Source organism: Caloenas nicobarica, chromosome 3 (genome assembly GCF_036013445.1).
Source record: "Caloenas nicobarica isolate bCalNic1 chromosome 3, bCalNic1.hap1, whole genome shotgun sequence".
Classification (NCBI taxonomy): domain Eukaryota; kingdom Metazoa; phylum Chordata; class Aves; order Columbiformes; family Columbidae; genus Caloenas; species Caloenas nicobarica.
Genome location: NC_088247.1, coordinates 32,261,763 through 32,284,125, shown reverse-complemented (window position 1 = coordinate 32,284,125; position 22,363 = coordinate 32,261,763). Strand labels below are relative to the sequence as shown.

General features: G+C 35.4%; 1 protein-coding gene across 1 annotated transcript in view; it reads right to left on the bottom strand.

Annotated features, from left to right (window-relative positions):
- LOC135986916 (regulating synaptic membrane exocytosis protein 1-like) overlaps positions 1 to 22,363 on the bottom strand; it is a 170,808-nt gene that overhangs the window by 108,640 nt on the left and 39,805 nt on the right. The window contains exons 7-15 of the mRNA XM_065631472.1: positions 17,508 to 17,554; positions 16,546 to 16,658; positions 14,694 to 14,824; positions 14,196 to 14,367; positions 13,909 to 14,065; positions 12,599 to 12,670; positions 6,578 to 6,728; positions 4,513 to 4,638; positions 416 to 478 (exon numbers count right to left, since the gene is read on the bottom strand). Coding sequence (XP_065487544.1) covers positions 416 to 478; positions 4,513 to 4,638; positions 6,578 to 6,728; positions 12,599 to 12,670; positions 13,909 to 14,065; positions 14,196 to 14,367; positions 14,694 to 14,824; positions 16,546 to 16,658; positions 17,508 to 17,554 — 1,032 coding nt within the window. The remainder of the gene's footprint in view (positions 1 to 415; positions 479 to 4,512; positions 4,639 to 6,577; positions 6,729 to 12,598; positions 12,671 to 13,908; positions 14,066 to 14,195; positions 14,368 to 14,693; positions 14,825 to 16,545; positions 16,659 to 17,507; positions 17,555 to 22,363) is intronic.

Genomic DNA, 22,363 nt, shown 5'->3' with positions numbered 1-22,363 from the left:
TAGGTGTCACAACAAGTAAAGATTGTTGGCTTGGGCATGGCTGGAATACAAACATAAAAATGCAAATAAAAGAACACATAAAAACACCTAAAAGGGAATGTTTGAAATTATAAAAACATTGTCATGCATTGAGAGATCAGGACTTCTGTGACTGGACAGAAAATCTACCACAAAATACAACCACCAAATCAGAATTTCTTCAACTGCTTTAATCCTTACTACTGAAGTTCACAAACACATATAGACATCTCAATCTGAATTGAAACTAATGAAAAAGAACAACTGACACCTGGATCACAATGTACTAGGAAGTTCTTTACTTACTGGGACTAAATACACTAGGGAAAGAAGTCAAGCACACAAAACACAGACAACTAACCAGATGTCTCCATGATTACCAAATTCCTGTATTTACCTGATGGTATGTAGGCACTCTGCACTTCTTCCTCGCTTTGCTCTGGGCAGCATAAGAAGCTCACTGCACAGACAGGATGGGTGGTGAGTGAAACAGATATAATTATGAAGCATTAGATGACATGGGTTATGCCAATGATATGCAAATGAAAACATAAAAAGAAGCAAGAAGCTTCCACCCAGAGAGATAGGCTGAAAATGTTCAAACCCAGACCGCACTTCTCAAAAAATATGAGCCAAAAAAATGCCTGTGATAGCTACATTTTCGACAAATTCCTTTTAGTGTGGCACATAATTTTGTGGGATTTCTCATTTTAAAATTCAGAAGTACTGTTTCAGAGCTCTTCATGACAAAAGGAATCCATAAAACAGTTAAATTTCTCTAATTATGTCCTTTCTTTTGAACTAATTAATGAAGAAATACTCTAGGAAAAAAAAAAAAGAATGGTGAGGATTGTTTGTTTGTTTTCCTAAACTACAAAAACATGCATGAAAAAGCAGGAAGCGTTTGTTACTAATTTATTGCAGATCCACTTATGGGAAAAACAAAAAATGTATCTTCACTGGAAATAATACATTTGGCCAAATATAAATTTTAACTCATAGTTCTTGACAGTATTTTTTAATGCAATCCTAAAGAAACAAAAAAATTACTAATCCACCATCAGACTTTTTGTTTCTAATTTTTTTAAATTGAGAAAATCAGCTGTCTATCATATTTTTTCATTTACTGCAACCAAACACAGGCTGTAGCCAGCAAGATGGTAAAATTAATACGTATTTATGCCTATGGTAAGTATGACTATGATATGAAATATCCCTCGAGTTAACCTTGTAGTTGTACGCAGTGCAACACAATCAGAAATACCAAGCTCCAAACCTCCTAATTATCAGGAATATGAAATTAAACCTAAACTTCATGGAAACGTGCTATTTTAGAAGCAGCAGGGAATCATATGAAGTACTATGGTGACAAAGAGAGAAAAGATTACAAAATAGATAAAGTAGCAGTTGTTTAATGTTTTTTGTGCTTCATGCCATTATCAAATGACCCATTTAACTGATGCAGTACAGGTAAAAGTCATCTAAAATTCTAAAGTGGGCAGCTTGAAATAATGCCTTGTGAGTCACATGTGAGATTTAAGTTTCCATCTGGAACTGCTGGCCTGGTTTTGATGCAACAAAATGTATTAAAGGTAAACTGAATTGCTTGGGTTTTTAAGCAAAATTTCCATTCATAAGCTCAGAGGACTGACAGAATTTATACGCAGGTTTCCAAATTACAAATAAAAATGCATTTTAGGAAAAAGATACCACTTCCTTAAGACTTGCGAAATAGATGTGAAGTCCACATTAAATCATAGGATACTTTGTTAATATTTACCTTTGCTAAGCCAAAGAGTATCTATTGTAACTGGCCCACGCCAAACAGTAATATAAAATTCATCCAGAAAAGGGATATAAAATAGCAAATCCACCACAAAATCTTCAAGTTAAAAAAACAAAGCAAAAGAATCCATCACAGTAGACTACCGATAACATAAGAAGATACATTTCTATAATAAATTAAGTCTGGGTTGGAGACATTTAAAGATTATTATTCTAAAGGAAGTGTTTTCTAATGTAGTAATTTTAGTACTCAAATTAATGGATTTTATTACGGAAAAAAAAGAAACACCCAAAAAAATGAAAGGGGTCATGCCCTTGAAAATTGGATGATCTTTAATTCAGAGTAAAGTATACTGCTTAGCTAGATTTCCTAATAAAAAGCTTTTCCTAACAGACTTATATACACACACACACGTGTGTATACATGTATATATATAAAATGGTAAAGTGGACAAATCAGTTCCACTGGAAATTCATTACACTAGATGCTTTAGTAGGAGACTATAACAACTATATTTATGAAGATCTATTCAGAGTATTCAGTATTAATTTAGGATCAAAAACGGATCATTGAGAAAATGATCAATAGTAATCAGCAACCGTAATTTCTGCCATGTAACTATCAGATAATTACTGACCTTGCAACTCAAGTTCATGTTAGGTATCTACATAAATGTACTTGTTTAGATGAAGGGTTCAGTAAGTGAACAATGTATAATACTTATACTACTATTGAAGATAATACATAACACTGAGGTGTTTTTTTTTTTTTTTTAATCCTTGGATGTGATAAAGAATCTTCCTCAACAAAAGCTCATTTTGATCTTCTCTATCACGCTGCTTTTACATACTGATAGACAGTGAAATCTGCAAGAGTTAAACAGTTTCCACAACTGAAGAAATCTGGGGGAAAGATGAAAAAGAAAATGGGAAAAAGGAGACCACTGCAGACAAGATTATTGCTCAAGAAGAGTAAGTACCCATCTCTAAAGCCTGCAAATAAGCCACGTACATCCTTCATGTCTGATCTTTAAACTTCCGAAAAGCGTTTGCTGAACATGGAAAAGAACTGAAGGCTATGTCTTACTCCTCTGAACAAATCCAGCAGCCCATTGCTGCTGTGGCTCTGGTCTGACGGCTCACCTCCAAAAAAGCCTCAATGCAAGCCCTAATCTCCACGCATAATCCATTCATTTATCACCATTTATATCATGGCTTGAGGCTTTACTAGAATAAAATTTTCTGGACTATTAACAGTCTATATTTATTTCTACTGAAAAAAGCTACTTTTTAACATCTCTTCTTCTTGAGATCTGCTGAACAAGAAACCTGCTCAATAAATATCTTCAGGAATCTTCTGAATATATCACTACATTAAAAAAAAAAAAAACCACACAAAACATTTGCAACAAGTGGAAATTACTTGAATTAGCTTAACTATAAATCTGGCTACGACATTTAAAAAACATTTCAATTCACCTCTGAAGGGAAATTCAGTACAAAATCCAGCTTAGACAATTCTGTACATACTTCTTGCCTATAAGGTCAAATTCTAAAATGTTCCAAATAACTAATTAATTCCCATATGTATGTTATTACATTAAAAAAAGCAAAAGAGGCAAGATCATACACAAAACTGAACTCGTTTAACTGCAAAAGTCATCTGTTATTCCATTTCTGTGTTGCTTCAAAACTGGACAAAGAGTTCCAGAGATTTTTATGGTTTATTCTTTACATGTTTTCACATCACTATTAAATGTATGTTCCGTATTGAATTTACTGTATCATTTGGAAAGGTTTTGTCATTCTTACTCATAAAAAATAGTAACTTACTGCAAAAAAAGTTCCAAAGACACTACCAGGACAATTGATCTTATATGAATGGTAAAAGTTTGCCATCATAGAGTAGCTATATGATTTTTTTTCAACATAAACAACCCACAAACACAGATCTTCTATCTGACTGTCAGCATTGTGTTTCCCAAATATTGAGCTGAAATACCCGTTTAAACATTTTTCAGCTATAAACTAAATGAAAATTTGGGGGTTTGTCCCTTTTATTAGAATATATTCCTAGATACCTGAAAACAACGCCTACTAGGAGAGACCAAGCATTCTCCGAGGAGTATAGCCACCGCATGTATTTCAGGGAGAGACGTGTGTCATGCATTTAAGATTGGAGATTTTTGCTAACGACAAGTATCATAACTATCCTTGCTGCACTTAGGCACTGTACCAGCTTCACCAGAATGTTACCCAAGATGCTGTGCACCTGCATGTGTCAATGCCCAGAGCACAGGAATGCAATTCACAGCATATGCAACTCCCAACCAGTAGGAATGCACGCGTGTTTTTTTGCCAGCTACTGAAACAGATAAATTCTGAGTTAAAAGAATAGCTAGGGCATACATGTGGATTTATGGTTTTCTAGCTAAAATCTCTGGGCTTCACTCATGAAACAAACAGCAGAATACTCCAGGACAAGCAACCAAGAACTGTTAGTCTAGGAACCTAGTACTGTAAACCCAGTGCACAATTTTACCAAAAAAGCAGTATAGATAATTTAACTATGACACTAGATTTGTCAGTTAGGATGACTTCTCTCCCTTCCTCATTACTATCAGTTGTGTTTCTAGTGAACACCTGAAAATTAGGCAAACTGACACAGACATTTCTAAACTTTTTTCCAAGTTCAGGCTGACGATGTACCTTTCTTGATCAGACAAATACTGACTATCCATGTCTCTGGATCTGTAATCAACTGGAGTTCTGGAGGCATCATGGTGTCTAGTTGGAGAACGTGATCTTCTCATTTGATGAATTTCATCTAAACTCCTGAAAGGCAAAAACATGTATGATAATCTTATTTTCTCATAAGTAACACAGCTTAATGGATTACGGTACAAGTTGGTTGAAGGAAGTTTTGAATCCTTACATTGTTAATATATGACTTCTAAAAAAATATAGGATCCTAAGACTAAAAAACCCTACCTCTAATATAGAAAGCAGCCATTTCTACCCTATTTAGAATGCATGCCTGCTTCTGTGTACACTGATGGATTCAATAATGGCATTATCAAAGCCTGTATTTAAAGAATAACTGAGATGACACAAGAACTGATGATGGGAGGTCACAATAAATCAAGATTTACACATTCGTAGATTCACAGTCAGATTTCTAAAGGGCTGATTCTGGACTGTCAACTTTTTACAGATATCTCCAAGTACACTTTAAGAATTTCTGGGATAGGATATGGGAACTTGCAGCAGATTTTATCAATCTCAAACTAAGTGTTATACAAAAGGGGTATGATTTTGTATATATGCAGGTAAGCTCTGACCTCCATGACAGTAATTTAAAGCTTTCTTCACATCAAAAAGAACAAGAAGCTACTACTTGAAGGGCAGATTCTTCCTTTAGTTTAATAACTGCCATTGGAACAAGAAGCATTAGTTTTTCAAAGTATAAAATGAAAGGATGGGTGGAATTGACTATTAAATATTTCATTAGTGCATCATGCTTATAGATAGAAAGATACAAGAACATATAAAATCGTTTGCAAAAACAGAACAAGGAACTCTCCTTCCCTCTACTATAAAAAAATGGGTCAGTGCCACAGTCTGTTTTATGCACAGCCATACTCTCCTGTATTACTGACAAATGCGGATTTGAAATAGCTTCATCTGTAAGATGCAGGGAGTGAAATAGCTTCGTCTGCAAGAACTGATGTAACTGAGAGAGATGCATGTAGGAACTTTAAATACACCCAAAATTTCAGTGCACAAGAACAGTAATGGACAATGGAAAGGAAGAAGCAGGACCATCAGGATTCTCAATTGGAAGAAGAAGGTGGCTTTCTAGAATACACCATCATTTTGAAACATTACAGATGTCTGGTATTAATTGACCAGTGATACAACTTAAAAAAAACAGGCACAGGATGATGGATAAGGACAGTACTGTAGCACTGAATTTTGTACACGAAATTCAGCTGAGAAGGGTAGATTTTCAGTAAACTACCACAGCTAGTGAGCAATAACGTTGCTAGTGTAACACTCTTGCAGTAATTCAAGAACAAAGCTTCTTGTAAATCGGAGGAAAGGAAAACTAGTAAAAATTGGCTGATATTTAGGGTTCTATGAGAGGTTGCAAGAGAGGCTTATTGTGCTTAAACAGTCAGTACAGTGCTGTTCAAAAAAAAGCATAAAGCATGCAAACGGAAAGTTAAAAAATGATTCTTCTATTAATAGGTTGTCTGTCAAAAGCAGTAAATGCAGAAAATAGAGGTTTATAAATCACTACCTGAATCTGTGAAGTATTTTTAACTTCTGGCATTAAAAATGTCACTTTATAAATACAACTGGTAATCTCAGCTGGCTGTTACTTCAAAACTAGTTCAATTCATAGTTATTATACAATTTGTACATACTACTTATTATCCTACAAATATACTTAAGTGGCTTCATAGAAGATTCAGCCACTGACTGAAAAAACATTTCCAAACCTACATATTAGTTACGGTACACAGATGATGAATCACAGAGAAGGCATCAGTAAGAAGAGGTAAGTCTTAAAAAGTTACAGTTCATCCCATGCATGCTCTTGAATGATTAACAAAAGCATCCATCAAGATCAAATACTACACTAATAAATTCAGATACCAAAAGAAAAAGCTTTAAAATTGTGAAAAACTGCTGAACAAGAGAAAAGTCAATAATGCCAGATTATACAAACTTGAAACCAGTCAGTGCTCAACTAACTTGTGATGCCTACCTCTGTAATGGCACATTTGGTAAACGTGAACGGGTCCTGCCCTGATCGTCGCCACGGTGAGGAGATACGGATCGTGAACGATGATGTGTTGTTCTTTGCTGTTCTGGCACAGTTAGCGTAGATTTACTTTCTCTAGTACTAGACCTATAACCTACTGGCAAGAGGGCAACAAAAGGAAATTAGAGAATAAAAGTCTGCGTTTGGAAATAATTCAGATGGTTAGTCCTTCCAGGAACACGTCTAAATGCCTACACAACTTTCAAGTTGTCATTCAGCTGTTGTACATTCCGACGTATCATGCAGGCAGGATAAATTACTAGCATTACCTTTAAATGTCTACATGTACAGAGACAGAGAAACTGAGATGATTTTCATTATGTACTGGAAGACGTGGTGGAGAGGACTGAAATAGTTTTCTGACTTGGGGAAGAGTACTCAGAGTAACCTATATTTCAGAATTTTCATACAGTAGCAAATATTTCAAAGGAATCCAAGCAATGTAGGTTTACCTCATCTAACAAACGGAGAAGGCATGCTTGTGTACGACAGCACAGACTCATCCAGGATTGCTCATATATAAAGCATCCTTCTGACTCTTACTTCAGCTGAATACAAGTATGTTCTCCTACTGAACTTGGCCAAAGCCACCTACTTTCAAAAATCACAAGCATTTAGAGTGTATTGTATAGAATACTGGGTGTTGTATACTCCACAGAACATTTTTACCAAATACTATGGATGAGCTGTGAAGTTTCTCATAGTTCATTTTTACACAGGATTTAAAAAAAAATAAAATCAGCAGAATGTTAGTAAGTTTTAAAGCATTGATATCCCTGTGCCTTTTTCCATGTAGCCCACTGTTTGCCTTGGTATACACTTTGCATCCCATCCTAAAACGGACAATGAAGTTCAGTAAGACAAATAGCTTTCAAAAGGTGCCTGTTACCTTTCCAAAAGAGCCTAAGGAGATTTGCTCAGACTTCAGTTGCTCATTTCTAGACATTTAAATTAGATTACAAGAAGCCCTTGACAGCAAATCCCCTCATCACAGAAAGGCTCAACCCTTAAGTCATCCATTAATGACTTCATAAATTATTGTTTAGATTCCAAAATAATAATTTTGCTGCTTGTCTGAATTTGTCAAGCATTAAGTTCCTGTAATGTGTTATTTTGTTCAGCTGAAATAACAGTCTGAACCAGAAATCTTCTTTCCTTGCAGGAAAAGATTGTGATTTAGTCACTCAATCATCAATTTGATAAATTAAAGAAGGAACTTGTTATGGTGTTTCAAGTTTGTTTGTTTGTTTCTGGTTTTTGTTGTTGGTTTTGGTTGGTTGCTTTTTTGATTGTTGTTGTTTCATTTGTTTGGGGGTTTTTTCATATTTTGTATAGTTTGTATAATTTTGTAGTTCTTCTCTGATCTTCTACCAAATTGTTATAGCCCTCTTAAAAGCATGGCCCACATACAGAATCTGTATGAGGCTTGTTCATGTATTCATATATTCAATATATTCATGTAGCTCAGAAACAAACATCAGAGACCCTAAGGTTGAGGGCATGTGTGCACTGTTCTCAAACAACGCTGAGTTAGACATGTCAAATAAAAATAATGAACGTAATTTCATATTTAAAATGTGACATTACTCAAGTTTGGGGAGGGCGGGGGCTGTTGTTTGAAAACCAGAGAAAAACTATTGGGAGAGCTCACTTGTAGTTATAAAAGCAGCAAATGCTTGTCACTTACAGAGCATTTTTAATAGCAAAGCTGTACTGAGTATTGACGGCAAAATAGGCCTGTAAAAGTTGATAGCATGTATGTAAGCATCTACCAAGGTTTATCAACCTTTTAATAAAGAAGGACTCAAATGTTTTGCAGGTTTTGATGTACTGTGATGCTGGAGTACCTTACCTGCTGAAAAAGTGTTTCGGAGTTGTGTAATAATATTAAGAAATGTGAGGATTTCCCTGATCTTGGGACAAGGACTAGGTGCAAATTTTGAAGCAAAAAAGAGACTCCCTTAGGACTTCATCTCATGTACTAAGGTTGCTGCAGAAAATGTCGAGTTTTTTGTCAGAGGAAGAAAAAAGACAACACTTGACAAAAGCTAGATGTGTTCCCTTTCCCAGGATAAGTAAATCTAAGCTGTATGTGTTAAAAGATATTTCATTTTCCAAACAAGCTTAGTTTAGGTAAAATCCTATCATTTCTAGCAGAAATAACACTAGTTTACATTTATTCAGCACTAAAATCAAAGAAATTCAAAACTTCTTTATAAGTTTTAGGTAACTGCACTGAAATACATATAGTTCAAATATTTTAAATTTAACTATAAATTTCAGTTTAAAATCTCTTTCCAGAGTATCTCTAGTCTGCCTGGAAAAAATACACCTAGGATTGTCCTGGTATAGAAGGATGATTTTATCTCATATATTTTTCATAGCCAAGCTCTCCAGGGAACAATATCTGAAACTTGTGCATTGTGCACACAAAGCTTACAGAACAGACAGAGCAATGGCAATTCACGTCTGTCCTAAGTATGCGCTCAAGTATTGACAAGTTGGTCAAATCGCATCCATACTTCCATAGTGACCATGACAGTGACAGCAACAGCAACATTCCCTCACATCCTCAAAGACAAAGGCTCTGTGCTCTCCAGAGTGAGCAGAGGAATTTTTTGCATGGACCAGCACGACAGCAGCAACCAAGCTTATGGCAGCTCACGCAGAAGAAGTTTCTCAGTTGCTCATGGGAAACTGTCACATGTGACATGAAATGGAAGCAGATGGATGATGAAAATGGTTCTAGCAAATGTTTCACACTAGAACTTTTTTTTTTTTTAAAACAATACAGACAACGCCAAGGTGTTGTGTTGATGTCACCCTGCTGCTACAGAAGGAAAGTAAGTACAATGCAACCATTTATACAGTTTACATATGACAGAAAAATAAATTGTTCTGAAGAGTTACCCATAGCATAGGCAACACAGGTCATTAAAAATACCCTTTGGGATATTGTATACCAGCTTTTTTTATTTCTTTTTAATTAAGAAAGTTACTGAAGTTTTGGTTAAAAAGATAGGTCTCAAAACATGTTCAGTTTTTATTAAATCCTATGCTGATGCTTTGCTGACTCTTCCTATATACTTATCACTGGTGAGGCCACAGCCAGAGTACTGGGCTCCCCAGCACAAATCAGACATGGAGTTACTGGTGTGAGTCCAGCTCAGGATCACAAAGATAATCAAGGGACTGATGCATCTCTCATACAAGGAGAGGCTGAGAGATTTAAAGTAATGTTTCCTTCATGTAAATAGATGTGGGCATACTGCAAAAACCTGTCAAAAATCAATTCTCTTAAAGCTGAGTTTCAATTTAAAGTTTATTTCAGCTGTAGATACAAATTCCGTTTATGAAAAGTTCTATGAGCTGATTTTTTAAAAAATTATATATATTACTGCAAGATGCTACTAATAAATGAGGACAGTACAATTATATGAAAGATAAAGCACATTTGTGATATGACAAGGGAAAAACACTTTTCTAAAAATACTCTTGAAGTTATCAAAATGCCATCGTTTCTGATGTAGCAGTCTTTACTTCCATTGACAAGCAATGATTCTTTGCAGCTACTGAAAACTCTAGGAAAAGATTTTTCTCTGTTCTTACTAAATGCTAATACTGCATTTGCCTTAGTAATTCATAAAGTATTTGAAATTATAGTTTTAAGGATACCCAGTGTTAATTAAATTAGTAAAAAAATTTTCATCATTCGTTTGTCAGCTTATGGTGGTGATCAAACGCTTTCATGCTTCTACATTTTGCAATTATGTGTCTATTTTTTAGAAAATGAGCAATAATCTTTGTGAAAATCTTGAGATATTAAGAAGGCAAAATAACTTCCTTCTCTTCTCAATATTTCAAGAAAAAAAGAATAAATTAACAACTGTAAGAATATACCTTTAATAGAGACAGAGCTTATACATAATGGTGGGTAACATTGGCAAGTAAGTGGAAAAGGAAGGAAAAAGGGACTTAAAGGGAAACATTTGTTTTTGCATCACATGTTGCAAACTCAATTTTGATATTATTACTTTTGTTGAGAAGGAATATCTTAATTCTAGATTAATTTAGTTGAAGCCAGTAGACACTATGCCAAAATGGTCTAAGAGCGCACCTGAGCTGCATCATTATTCCCCGTTATTACGGGGAAATACGAATATTCATTGTTCCCTCCCACACACATCCCTCACAGGAAGATGTGTGGGAAATCTGGAGCAGACAAGAGCTGCATGGCACTCTGCTGAGGCCCATGGTACCGGGAGGCAGGAGCAGGGACGGGATAACGACCCTGCAGCACAACAAGGAACTTGCAGGCAGCTCAGTTTGAACAGAGGAGACTGTTAGCTGGAGAAGATACTGTACTATTCACTCAGTGCAAACAAAGGCAGCAGTCCCAAGACTTGAAAGATTAAGCAATGTGATAAGTAAGGAAGGTTGGACAGGAGGGTAGGTACGCGTCTCTGAACTTGGTGTTCACTTAGGAGTGAAGTTGAGCCCATGAAGAAGGGAGGGGAGGGAGGAAGGTGTTTTAAGATTTAGGAGTTTTTTCCTCATTATCCTACTCTGATTTGATTGGTAACAAATTAAATTAATTTTTCCCCAAGTTGAGTCTGTTTTGCTCGTGACTCTAATTGGTGAGTGATCCCTGCCTGTCCTTGTCTTGACTATGAGCCTTTCCTAACATTTTCTCTCCCCTGACCAGCTGAGGAGGGGAGGACAGAGCGGCTTTGGAGGGTGCCTAGTGTCCAGCCGCGGTCAAGCCACCGCAGGATTATTTCAAATGGCAAATGGACACCTTGAAGAACTGGCAGCTGAAAAAAGCCCCAATTCTTCATACAGTATACCGAAAACTTAAACTAAATATGACTACACAGATATGCCAGTATCTATATTGCCAACAACAAAAAAATGAAATAATAAAGAGGAAAAATATTTAGAACCTATGATTTAGTTTTAAATGTTCACTCATCTGATGTAAAAATATCAAGACTAATCACTTAATTAAAGCAAATATCATTACTAGGCATACCTGAAAAAAATTACTTAGAAACTCAGTTGGTAAGTCTATTTAAGTAAGGAAAGAATCCAATTAACATCAAAAGAAGGAGAATTTGGCTCACTAAACATCAAAATGATGGGGTTTTGTCTGGTTATATAATGAATAAATAATTTTTCAGATTATTTCAAACACAGATCAGGAAGACAGACAGGTTTCCAAATCCAACCATGATTTAATTCAGTGATTTTCACCAGGAAGATCCACAGAAAAACTGATTTAGTGCTGGCAATGGCATGGTGACTCTTCAGTTAGTTAGGGACAATTGGGAAACATGGCAGTCAAATGGAAGTAGTAAAATGTGATATCCAAAACGATCCTCAATATTTTCAGTATGTAAGGAATGCTGAACTATAAGTCAAACCATTATAGTTTCTACAAGTATATATTTGTGAACATTTAGGTAATGATAGTTCATGAAGGCTTATGAAAACTGTAAAAGATACGGCCATGCTACATGCACCTTAATCTAGAGCCATGCATTCTCAATAAACTCCATGGGAGACTGCATTATATCTAAGTTTCAAGCAAACAGCAAAATAAAAAAAATGCTTGCAAACACTGAATCCTTATTAGCATTTTTAAATGATATTTTGAACTTGATTTATATTTTAAATAATGCTTGAAACATTACGCAGTAAATAATTAAACAATTTGAATGATCCAGTGATTCCCATATGAAGAATGATATGTAAAAGAAATATCAATGAATGAATAGTAGAATCTTTCAATTCACCGTGATTTAGGACAGGTACCACGGAATAATCAGGTAAATTGTTTTTTTCACAATGCACTCTCCGAAACCAGTATCCTCAATATTCCAAAATGTTATAAAGAAAAAAAAAAGAAAAAACAAACAGGCAAAAAAGAAGAAGAAAGCAGGACCATGCTGTTCACCCACGCACCTGGAGGAACAACTCCAATACCATCATCAACATCATAATCTGAGATGTCACTATCACTGATTGGCCGAGATCCTGCACAACAGTAAGGTAAACAAATACCTGAACATCTGGTTGTGTTATAAAATGTAAAAATATGTTCATTTCATGTACTACTGAAATTAAAAGGATGATTTTAAGTCTAAACAACAGAGGAGGAGAACTAAACTGGAGTGACTGACAGTGACGTTGCACAAGACAGCTGAGCCAATTTAACATCTTACAGCTGCTGCAGCCCCCTTTCCCCTTCTCCTTCCCTCAAGTCCTCAGAAATCATCTACCAGGATAGTTTATCTCACTAAACCAGCAAAAAGTTAACTCAAATGAAGGAAAAAACATACTTCTATGCTATTTCAGTGAGTAAGCTGAATCAGCTTGCTGAACAGGAAAGGAGAGGTGGCAGCATATGGTGAGAGAGGGGAAGAGGAAACAGTGCTGCCAGCTTTTAGAAAAGTTTAAATATCTCATGAAGATTAACCTTTAATTTGCTTGCTCTATACATATCCTCATGCAGCAATGACAGCAGTATCACCTTTTTGTAATTCATTCCTGAATGTGCACCAATTTCCCATCCATTGGCTGGAATGAATGACTTCCATGTTTAAGCAAAAACAGAAAAATAGCTTGGAAATGTATTTTAAAATAATGCCCTATGTCCTTCTTATTTCTAAATAAATCTTAAATTAATTTAAATCAACAGAGAGGCTACAACATTGAAATGTTTCAATACTTTCATTCTTTTAATATACCTCATTCAAACCTGAAATCTGACTCATCAAAACAACTGTACCTGCCAAATACACACATAAAATTTATCTTTGTTGCAGAAGTACTCTTCTCATCTGATTGTATAATGAGCATATTGGAGGCTGCAACTAACTTTATGATGAAAACTGTTTTTAAGCCTCATAAGTCTTTAAGGACTTTATTTTCAAAAATAAATATCTTTTAATTATTAAAAAAGTATTCAGTAATGATGAACTTCATCTTTCTATTTAAAAGAAAATTTATGCAAACCAATGTTTGAACAATTTTCTTTTGCTCGTGAAAAGCAAACCAATTCGAACAGGTTTCACACACTTAAAAGTTATGTGTCACAGGTGAAAGGCTGCCATGTCATAATGTCAAAATTTGCATCTCTTTTCTGCCTCAAATTTTCATTACGTCTAAAGACTATGATATTTTTATCTTGTATATGAAAGTTAAATACCATTATACCATATCCAGCATTTCTAATTTAAAATTTAAAATAGATGAATGGAATTTGGACCTACTTTGTAATTTTTTGCTAGTGCTTTCTCCACCATGAACATGTCTTCTTGGCATGAAAGGTGATGGCTGAGGCAGAGGTAGTGAAGACTCATCATGTGTCTGTAGCTTATACCAATGTGGTTCATCATCTAAAAGTGCTGTCTCCAGCTCTATAAGAATCTATTAGAAAAATTATCAGGTTTTAATTTTACTTTTCAGGCACATACACACAAAACACATATAAAATATATATGCATACGTATTCAAAACCAAACAATGAACTCAGTAGAAATGTCATTGTATGTATCACCTCTCCAAGAAATTCACTCTCTTCTTCTTGTATTCTTGGCTGATCCCACACGGTTATTTCAAGCATTCGTTCTCTAAAATCTCTACGATGTACGTGTGAGTAGAGAAATGTTTGATTCCATTTTGGCTCTAGACTTTTCTTTACAGTTTTAGTCCTCCGTTTACTCTTATCACTGAAACATAAATATTTGTTGTAAATAGTTTGTAGAGATAAATCATAAAATGCCATCTACTCATCAGCACTCATTGTTTTCATTCCTTCTGATCTGATAATATCTAAAGGAGAAAAGTATTTTCTGTACAGTGGATCACATTCATCCAAATGTCCACAAAGTTGATTTGATACTGACTTGCATGATTCAAGTGCAATTTTTTGTTGCAATAAATCTGACTATAACAAATTATTAAAAGGAATTCTTTATTTCATAAGCATTCATTTAAAAGTTGATTCAATACATAGTAACTAACAACATAATTTTCTAATCTGAAAAATTACTACCTTCTGTCTGGAAGAAAATACATTTTTACATAGGGATTCCTGGGGCGTCCATCCACTCTTGGTGGCAAATCTGTTGCTTGCAGAACATTTACTATTAACTGATGTCCCACTTTGTCATACCAGAGTTTAACCTACAAGAATCAAGTTACCAGAAAACATTATTAAAAATGGAGAATAAACAGAATTTTCAGACTGCATCACATTAACCACAATGCAAAAGTAACCATTGTTTTTGCCCAGGGACATTTTTCTTTTCGTAGAGATATATTTTATTTCAAATTCCTTAATATTTAATTAAATTAGATGGAAAAGATGATGGTATATACTGAAGACTTTTGTATTCACCACAACTGAAAAATGGTCATGCTGATTATACTTACATTGTTTATTGTACTCAGTGCATAATCTTGTATCTGAGTGCCTTCAAACCAGTGTATGTCTTAGCTGTGCACCTTAAAAGCTACATTCACATAGGGAGCCCTGACTGTAGCTAAACTCAAGTCATAGTTGAAATCTACCTACTCTGATTTGTCACATTGCAAATGTTCTTATGCAAAGCATAACATACAGCTAAAACATTTCTTCAGAGAATCATAATATCATGAAATTTTTGAGCCTGCTGTATACTTAGAAATTAATACGATCAATACAAAAACACAGAAGAATGTACAAAACAAAATCTAAGTGCCCACAGTATACTTAATAAGCACAGCTCCAAATAAGTATTACAGACAGTTCCACGATGTAGTGTGTATCTAAATTGAAGTGTTTTACGGAACAGCGTAACTCTTCAGAAATACACAGCTCTTTAAATGCTCCCATGAAGAAGATAAAGTGGCGCTACACTTGTTTTCTGTGGATTACTGTGCATGTACAGCAGAATGGCCATTTTCATTGCAGAGGATAGAGGATGACTAATTACAAGGCACTTTTATGGGTTCCTCTCAATGAAAATTCCTGCACTCTTTGGTGTATTAAGACAACAATTCTTTGCCTCTTCTGTGATTACAGTGATGGTGTGTGAATGTATACAGAGGGTGTCCTGGTTTTGTTAAAAACAAGACAAGTTTCTCTTTTAGTGAATTTTTCTTTCAGTTAAGCCCTTCTTAGTAACTGCACTTTTCTGAAGTAGGATACATGTTTTGGTAGACATAGCAATGGAATGCAAGGTCGCTGATAAGGATGCATATCCCATAAGTGAGAGGGGCAAGGAGGAGCAAACTGAACAGGTGACTAAAACTGACCAACTAAGTATTCCATCCCACTCACGTGATACTTCATATAAAAGTGGGAGATCATGAGGGTCTTGTCTCTTTTTTCTCTTCTTCAACTACGGCTGACATCTGGGAAGGACCCTGCCTACCGTCCCTGAAAATCTGAGGCTTAGTGACAGATCCTGCATCCTTGAATCCAGTTCTGGTTTGCTGCAGAGTCCAGCCCAGGACTTCCGGGTGCCTGCTCTGCTGCTGCCAGAGCAGTCGGTACTGAGTTCCTGGGAATTTCAAGATTGGTTTTGTATATTTTGTATTATTTTCTCTATTTTATTAGTAGCATTAGTAAAACATTTTAAACTTTTTTTCCAACTTGCTTTTCCTCCTATCGTCTCTCCTTAGTGGAAAAGGGGGAGGGGCTAGGGGGGAGAGGGGGCTGACAAAGCATCTGCCACCGTTTGTTGTCGCCCTGCAATCAAACTTTTACAGAGTGTCTTAAAAAAACATTTGAAAGATCTTAGTCTACACCAACAGCAAACATTTATCTTGGCCTCCCAATAGACCTTGGGAATACAGAGGTTTGAGGGACCAGCACTTCACAGGTTTTTACTACCAACTCAGGAGAAACAAAATATACTCACAGAAAGCTGCCCTGGTAGGACTTGTGGTGCATCCCGTAGGGCTCCAGGGCTGGTCGGCGATATAACAGAAATAGAAGGCCTTTCCATCTTCTGAGATTCAAAAGAACTTGAACCTAAAAATACATGAGAAACACATGAACTTTCCATCAAAATTCTGAAGTAAATTCAGATAACTTATGAACTGCTTTTTCTTCAAATTGTATAAAGTTTATATTTATACACAGCACAACTGAACTAATATACAGGAAGATTTTAAACTGATGCAGATAGCATGGTGAAAAAGACTGTCTGGATACCTTACCCCAGGTTAAACCTGCCTTTTTTTTTTGTTTATTTGAAATAACATATAAAGAAGTGCTCCTCATATAGCAGTGACAAACTGGATTATATTCCCAGTAGCTTCTCCCCAGGAGCTGTCACACAGGAAGGTATGCAGGACATGCGTCTGGCATGGAGGATGCTCTGGGACCTGCTGGACATCAGCAGTTCTTCACCAGTGAAGTAGAGCCCTGACTAACGAGACGAGCTCGTGACGTGTGTAACAACACTCAGTGGCCCCACAGGACCCTGTCTCAGGGAAGGTTTCTGGTTGCATCTCAGACAAAGCTCAGATGTGAAAAGGGGACCATGGCCCTCACACACTCTAGCTGACATGGTTCAAATGGGATAGTTAAAAAGAAAACCATGTTTTTGAAGCACAATACATAAAAATCTCATCTAACCAATGCTTTCTTGTTAACAAATGAGAAACAAGAACTCTGGATTTATGCTGAATGGTGCTTTAATCAAATCTATACTGTTTCAAGTTTAACACACAAGACCAAAACCCATTGAATTTTGTCATACAAAACCCTCAGAGCCAATGCAGTCTCCCAGTGCTCATCTTTCAGAAAATTCATAGCTGAAACAATTGTGCTGGGTATGACACCGTGTTTAGTGCAAGGAATGAGGCAAGTACTCACTAGATTCTAACGGGGGGTGAGAAGTCTCAGGCATCCGTGGAATATCACTAAAACATGAATATACACATAGTAATTAGAAACAACAGAGATGACTTTCTGCTGTGACAAATACATTTCTGGGACACATTTTTAGAAATATGGATCTGCTTCTGTTCTAATGGGTTACAAGGAATGAAAGGGAAAATATTTAAAGACATGTTTTCCACTAGCATCCATTAAAAACTTACGAATGCAAACTACTTCTTCCAAGCTAAAGAACTAGCAGATGTAAGAATATATTTTTATAAGCAGAACAATAAAGTTATAGAGCTTTTAGGAAAAGTGGCAAAAGCTAGTGTAGCTACAGGTGTTCAATTATTTTTTGGAGGAAAAAATCCAAAAAATAAGACATAGATTAACTCACTAGTAATTTTTATATAAACGTCTCAAGGAGTTCACGGCATGAAACTGATGAAAATGTCTTATAATCATAAAAAGAAAAAGCAAATAATATTAGCAATGTTAAACAAACAAAAGAATAATGCATTTCTTCAAAGGCTAGCAAAATATCAAACCATATTATGATTAGGTATGGACATTTTTTGACATACACACACCCAGCACATATACAGGTATAAGCAAAATCAAACTAGTTAAGTCCAAACGCATCTATCGAAATTTTGCCATTAACAAATTTACTCTTCCATCAAAATCTGGATAACGCCAGCTGCTGGCTCTCTTCTGTTCCAGGCATTCATTGAAAATATGTTGCAAGAGCAAGAAACAACTGTTACTGTAGAAATGCTAGCAAAGCAGCAGAGCAGGAAAACGGAAACACAGCTCTTCAGTGAATTACTTCTAAATATTTTCATCTACACATAAAAATCTGAAATTGGAATTACAATAACATTTCTGAAGAACATTTACAAGATTTTAAGCTTAAAGTTGAGCATTTTAAAGGTATTCAGGCATTTCTCTGTTTGGTGAAACACTATCTTACTGACTTGGAAGTCAATAAAACTAAGACTTCTTTTTCCTAAGTGACTTTCATATATCTAGAGAAGACACTTAAGTCTGAAAAGGAATGTAATGCTGTCCAATCAATTAGTCTTAAATACACTTTTCATGTCCTGAAATTTAAACTTCTGGCACCCACATTTTAAAAAAGGCTATTTCAGTGCCAAGCTAATGCCTCACATCAGCTTACATCTCACATTACTGAACAAGAATGTGCTTCTCTTTGCCTTGACTTTGTAACTCCAGGGCAATTTAGCTTCCTCAAACATATGGAAATAAAAGTGAATTCCTCATTCTTGACAGGGCATAGTACTACTTCACAAACATACGAACTGCTGTGCAGGCTTCTTCCTCTTAACATTTTCTCACCTTCCTGGGCAGAATTTTCTGGGCAATTCTCAGCAGTCTGAAATATTTATTTACCATATTCAAACTGATTTTTCTCTTCAATACAACACTAAGTTTATAATTTTTTTGTATTAGAATATGAACACTCTCATCTGCAGTATAGCATTGTTTGTAATAACGTCATGTTTAGGATATCTAAACAAAGGCTCATATGTGCAAGGAGTGTTTCAACATGGAAAGTGCAACCTATAGTGTCAAGTTTCATAATCCATGGAGGGGTGACAAAATACACTAAAATTAATTTTGTTTGGATTTTTTTCTATTGTCGACAATACAGTAGACAAAAAGGCTAAAAATAAGCCTCAAATATTAATTACATACATAAGGACTTAAGAACTGATTTATACTTACACTAAGCCACTTCCACACTATTAGACCAACACAGCAAAGTCTAATAATAAATCAACGTATCAGATCCACACAGTTTATAAGAGGCAAAACCAGACACTGGAATAAAGATGCCACACCATGAAAAAAAATGGTCAAGTTGAGCATAGTTTCCTTACTTAGACCTGGCGATACAAAATTCCTCACTAGGTAAAGTTAAATGACAAAAATAATCAGACCTTTCTAAGACTTACTCATCAGACAGGAAAGAGCTGAAATTACAATTTTTTTAAATGTACTTTTCTTAACTTCTTGTAATTCTTATCAAAACCTGACAAGAACAGTGGAAACTAGCGCATAAATTTCAACTCCAGACAAAATGCATGGTTTGCAATAGAATTACTATTTGAAATCTATAAATCTTTATAGTACATTGGACACCTTTTTTAAAAAAATATAATTTCTATATATAAAATATATGTTATTTAGGCACGTATTTTAAATGAATATATACAATGCATGTGTCTGCATGTGCATATATATAAAAAAATTATTGCCAGAAAATCTCTTCCCTAATATATTTATCTTGTTTAGGTACAGCTCTACACTGAACTGCAAGATACAAAATTAAAATAAATAAATAAATAAATAAATAAGGCAACGTAGTGCTGATAACTCATGGCAGAGTATTCGAACAAGCTCTGTAACATTTCTGCTTTTGATTTCAAAAGGTACATGAAGTAATTTAAAGTTATGCTCCTGTCCATATGCAAATTTTTTACAAATTCAATAATCCAGTTTATATAATCATTTCTTAGGTATCACATGTGTACAAGAAAAATAGCAGGTGTATTAGACTTCATCAAATGTATGGGTGGTACTTTTAAAAAATGTTGGCATTTCAATTAAAGAATGAAAATTTGAAAAAGAAACTATAATGTAAAATTTGTTATGGAAGAAAATTAGTGTTATATAGCCTGCTTTTACTTTTGGATTGCAGAAAATATTCAGACACTATGATTTACAAAAAAAAGCAATAGTAGTTCATGACTTAAAATATTCAAAACCAGACTAGTAAAAGCAAACGGTAAAAACAAAATAAGAAGTTGCATGACCACTCATTTAAAATAGTAATAAAATGTTACTCCCCTTTCGGAGCAATGCGAACATCAGAAAAGTAATGCGAGACTCATCCAGTAAAGAGCTGCCGACACTGAACTTTGTTTCTTTATCTCTGCCATGGAAGGCAAAGGTATTTTGTGGTCTTATGTGATGTTATATACAATTATCTTCTGTCTGATCCTCCCACACCTCCACGAATACATAAATTAAACCAAAGTATAACTTGAGACTACTCTGTGCAGATATATGGTTTGTGAGGATCACTGTTTTGTAAAACACAGGAACAGCTATGATTTCTCTGAGGGCTATAGTCAAGAGCTTGATCACTGAAGACAAACCAAATTCAGATGTGGTTGTAAGCCACACTTTTTTTAGGTTGCTCTAGGGACAGAAGCATCATTCAGGACACCTACAGAATTTTCAGAGTGTCTGAGTACCTGTCCCCAGCGCTCATCCTCTCATTTCCAAAACCATTCCATCCCATCAGAACCTGTAAACCAGTCTGCAGTTTGCACTAATTACATTACTTGAGCAACTCTCTGGAATTCAGTCCTGCCTGGTTTATGACGGAGGTTCAACCTCCTTGTGAGGACCTAGAGGACAGTAGTAGTTCCTGCACAGAGGAGCTGAAGCACACCAGAGAAACAACAATTTTGGCAATATTATCTGTGGAAATCCACGCAAAGATAGCTGGCATCTGACAAAGAAAATAGAGACAAATGAGAAGAACATTTGTTTTACCTGCACTATCCCATAGAGCTCACCCGAGAACACAAGAGGTGGTGAGTTAGTGACCATGCCGGGTTTCTTCTCCAAAAAGCTTTCTGCCAGAGGATTTTCTATGCACCTCTCACGTTGTATGCATATTCATAGGTAATTCCTCCCCTCATATTTAGAAAGCCAACCCATTAATTCTACTTTTTATAGGTTTCTTATCTACCTTGTGTTGCAATCATTAGCATTAGCATCAATTAGTTTCTATGGAGTTTTCACGGTACTATTGTGGTTATACTGTTTATTGTTGTTATGCCTTCATCTGCTAATAGTGTTACATGTTTCACATTTTTCTCTAATAAACATCCTACAATTACCCATTACTCAAAATTACATTTGCTGGTAGACACAGAAATCCAAATTTACAGGACTGGGAAAATTGTTTAGACATCAATTTTGTAACTAGCAGCCTTATTTGCGGGCAGTCTAATGCATGGGCTTTCAGTCCTCTCATTATTCACTTAAGCCAAACTGGGTCGTATTTGGGCTTTTTAGACCTAATATGCTAGGACTTTTAAAATCAAGGCCATTAAAAGTGCTGGCACATTATTTGCATTATTAATACTGAGAGATGAAAACACTTAAATTATGCAGACAAAATATCATTTATCAGGTCTTTCGGGAACCTGTTTCCTCTCAGGAATTGTACGTGTAATGCGTTGCCACTGAATGCTGGATGAAGCAGCTTCAACTTTGCTGACTCAGCACCTAAAGTAGACACAAACTTTGACATACTAGATTTGTTGGATTAAATAAAATTCCCGCTCATGAATTTGAAACAATCTCCAAGTTTGGATAACAAGAGAAGGAGAAGCTTGGGGGCGGGGAGGGGTGGGGAAGTAATCTGTTAATGCTGCAAATTGTTTCCCATCGTGTAACACAATTTACACAGATTATAATTAATAAAAAAAAAAAAGAAAATCCTGTGAAGTATACTCTCTTTTGTTAACTAATATCAGGATTTCCTTCCTTTTGCAATGTCTGATATTTTTTCTTCTTTTAAGATGACAGACAGGTAAATCTCAATCTGATACGAAACAACAGGACTTCGACTCATTGCTGCTGGAAAAAGGAAATAGCTTTACATTTTGAAGTTAGATGCTCTAGTCACTATAGGATATTTATTTGCTCTTCTCAAAAAACAAACAAACTAAACTAAACTCAAGTAACAACAAAAAAATCAATCAGGACACAAATCTACAGGAAAAGTCTTCTTATAGTATGTAAAA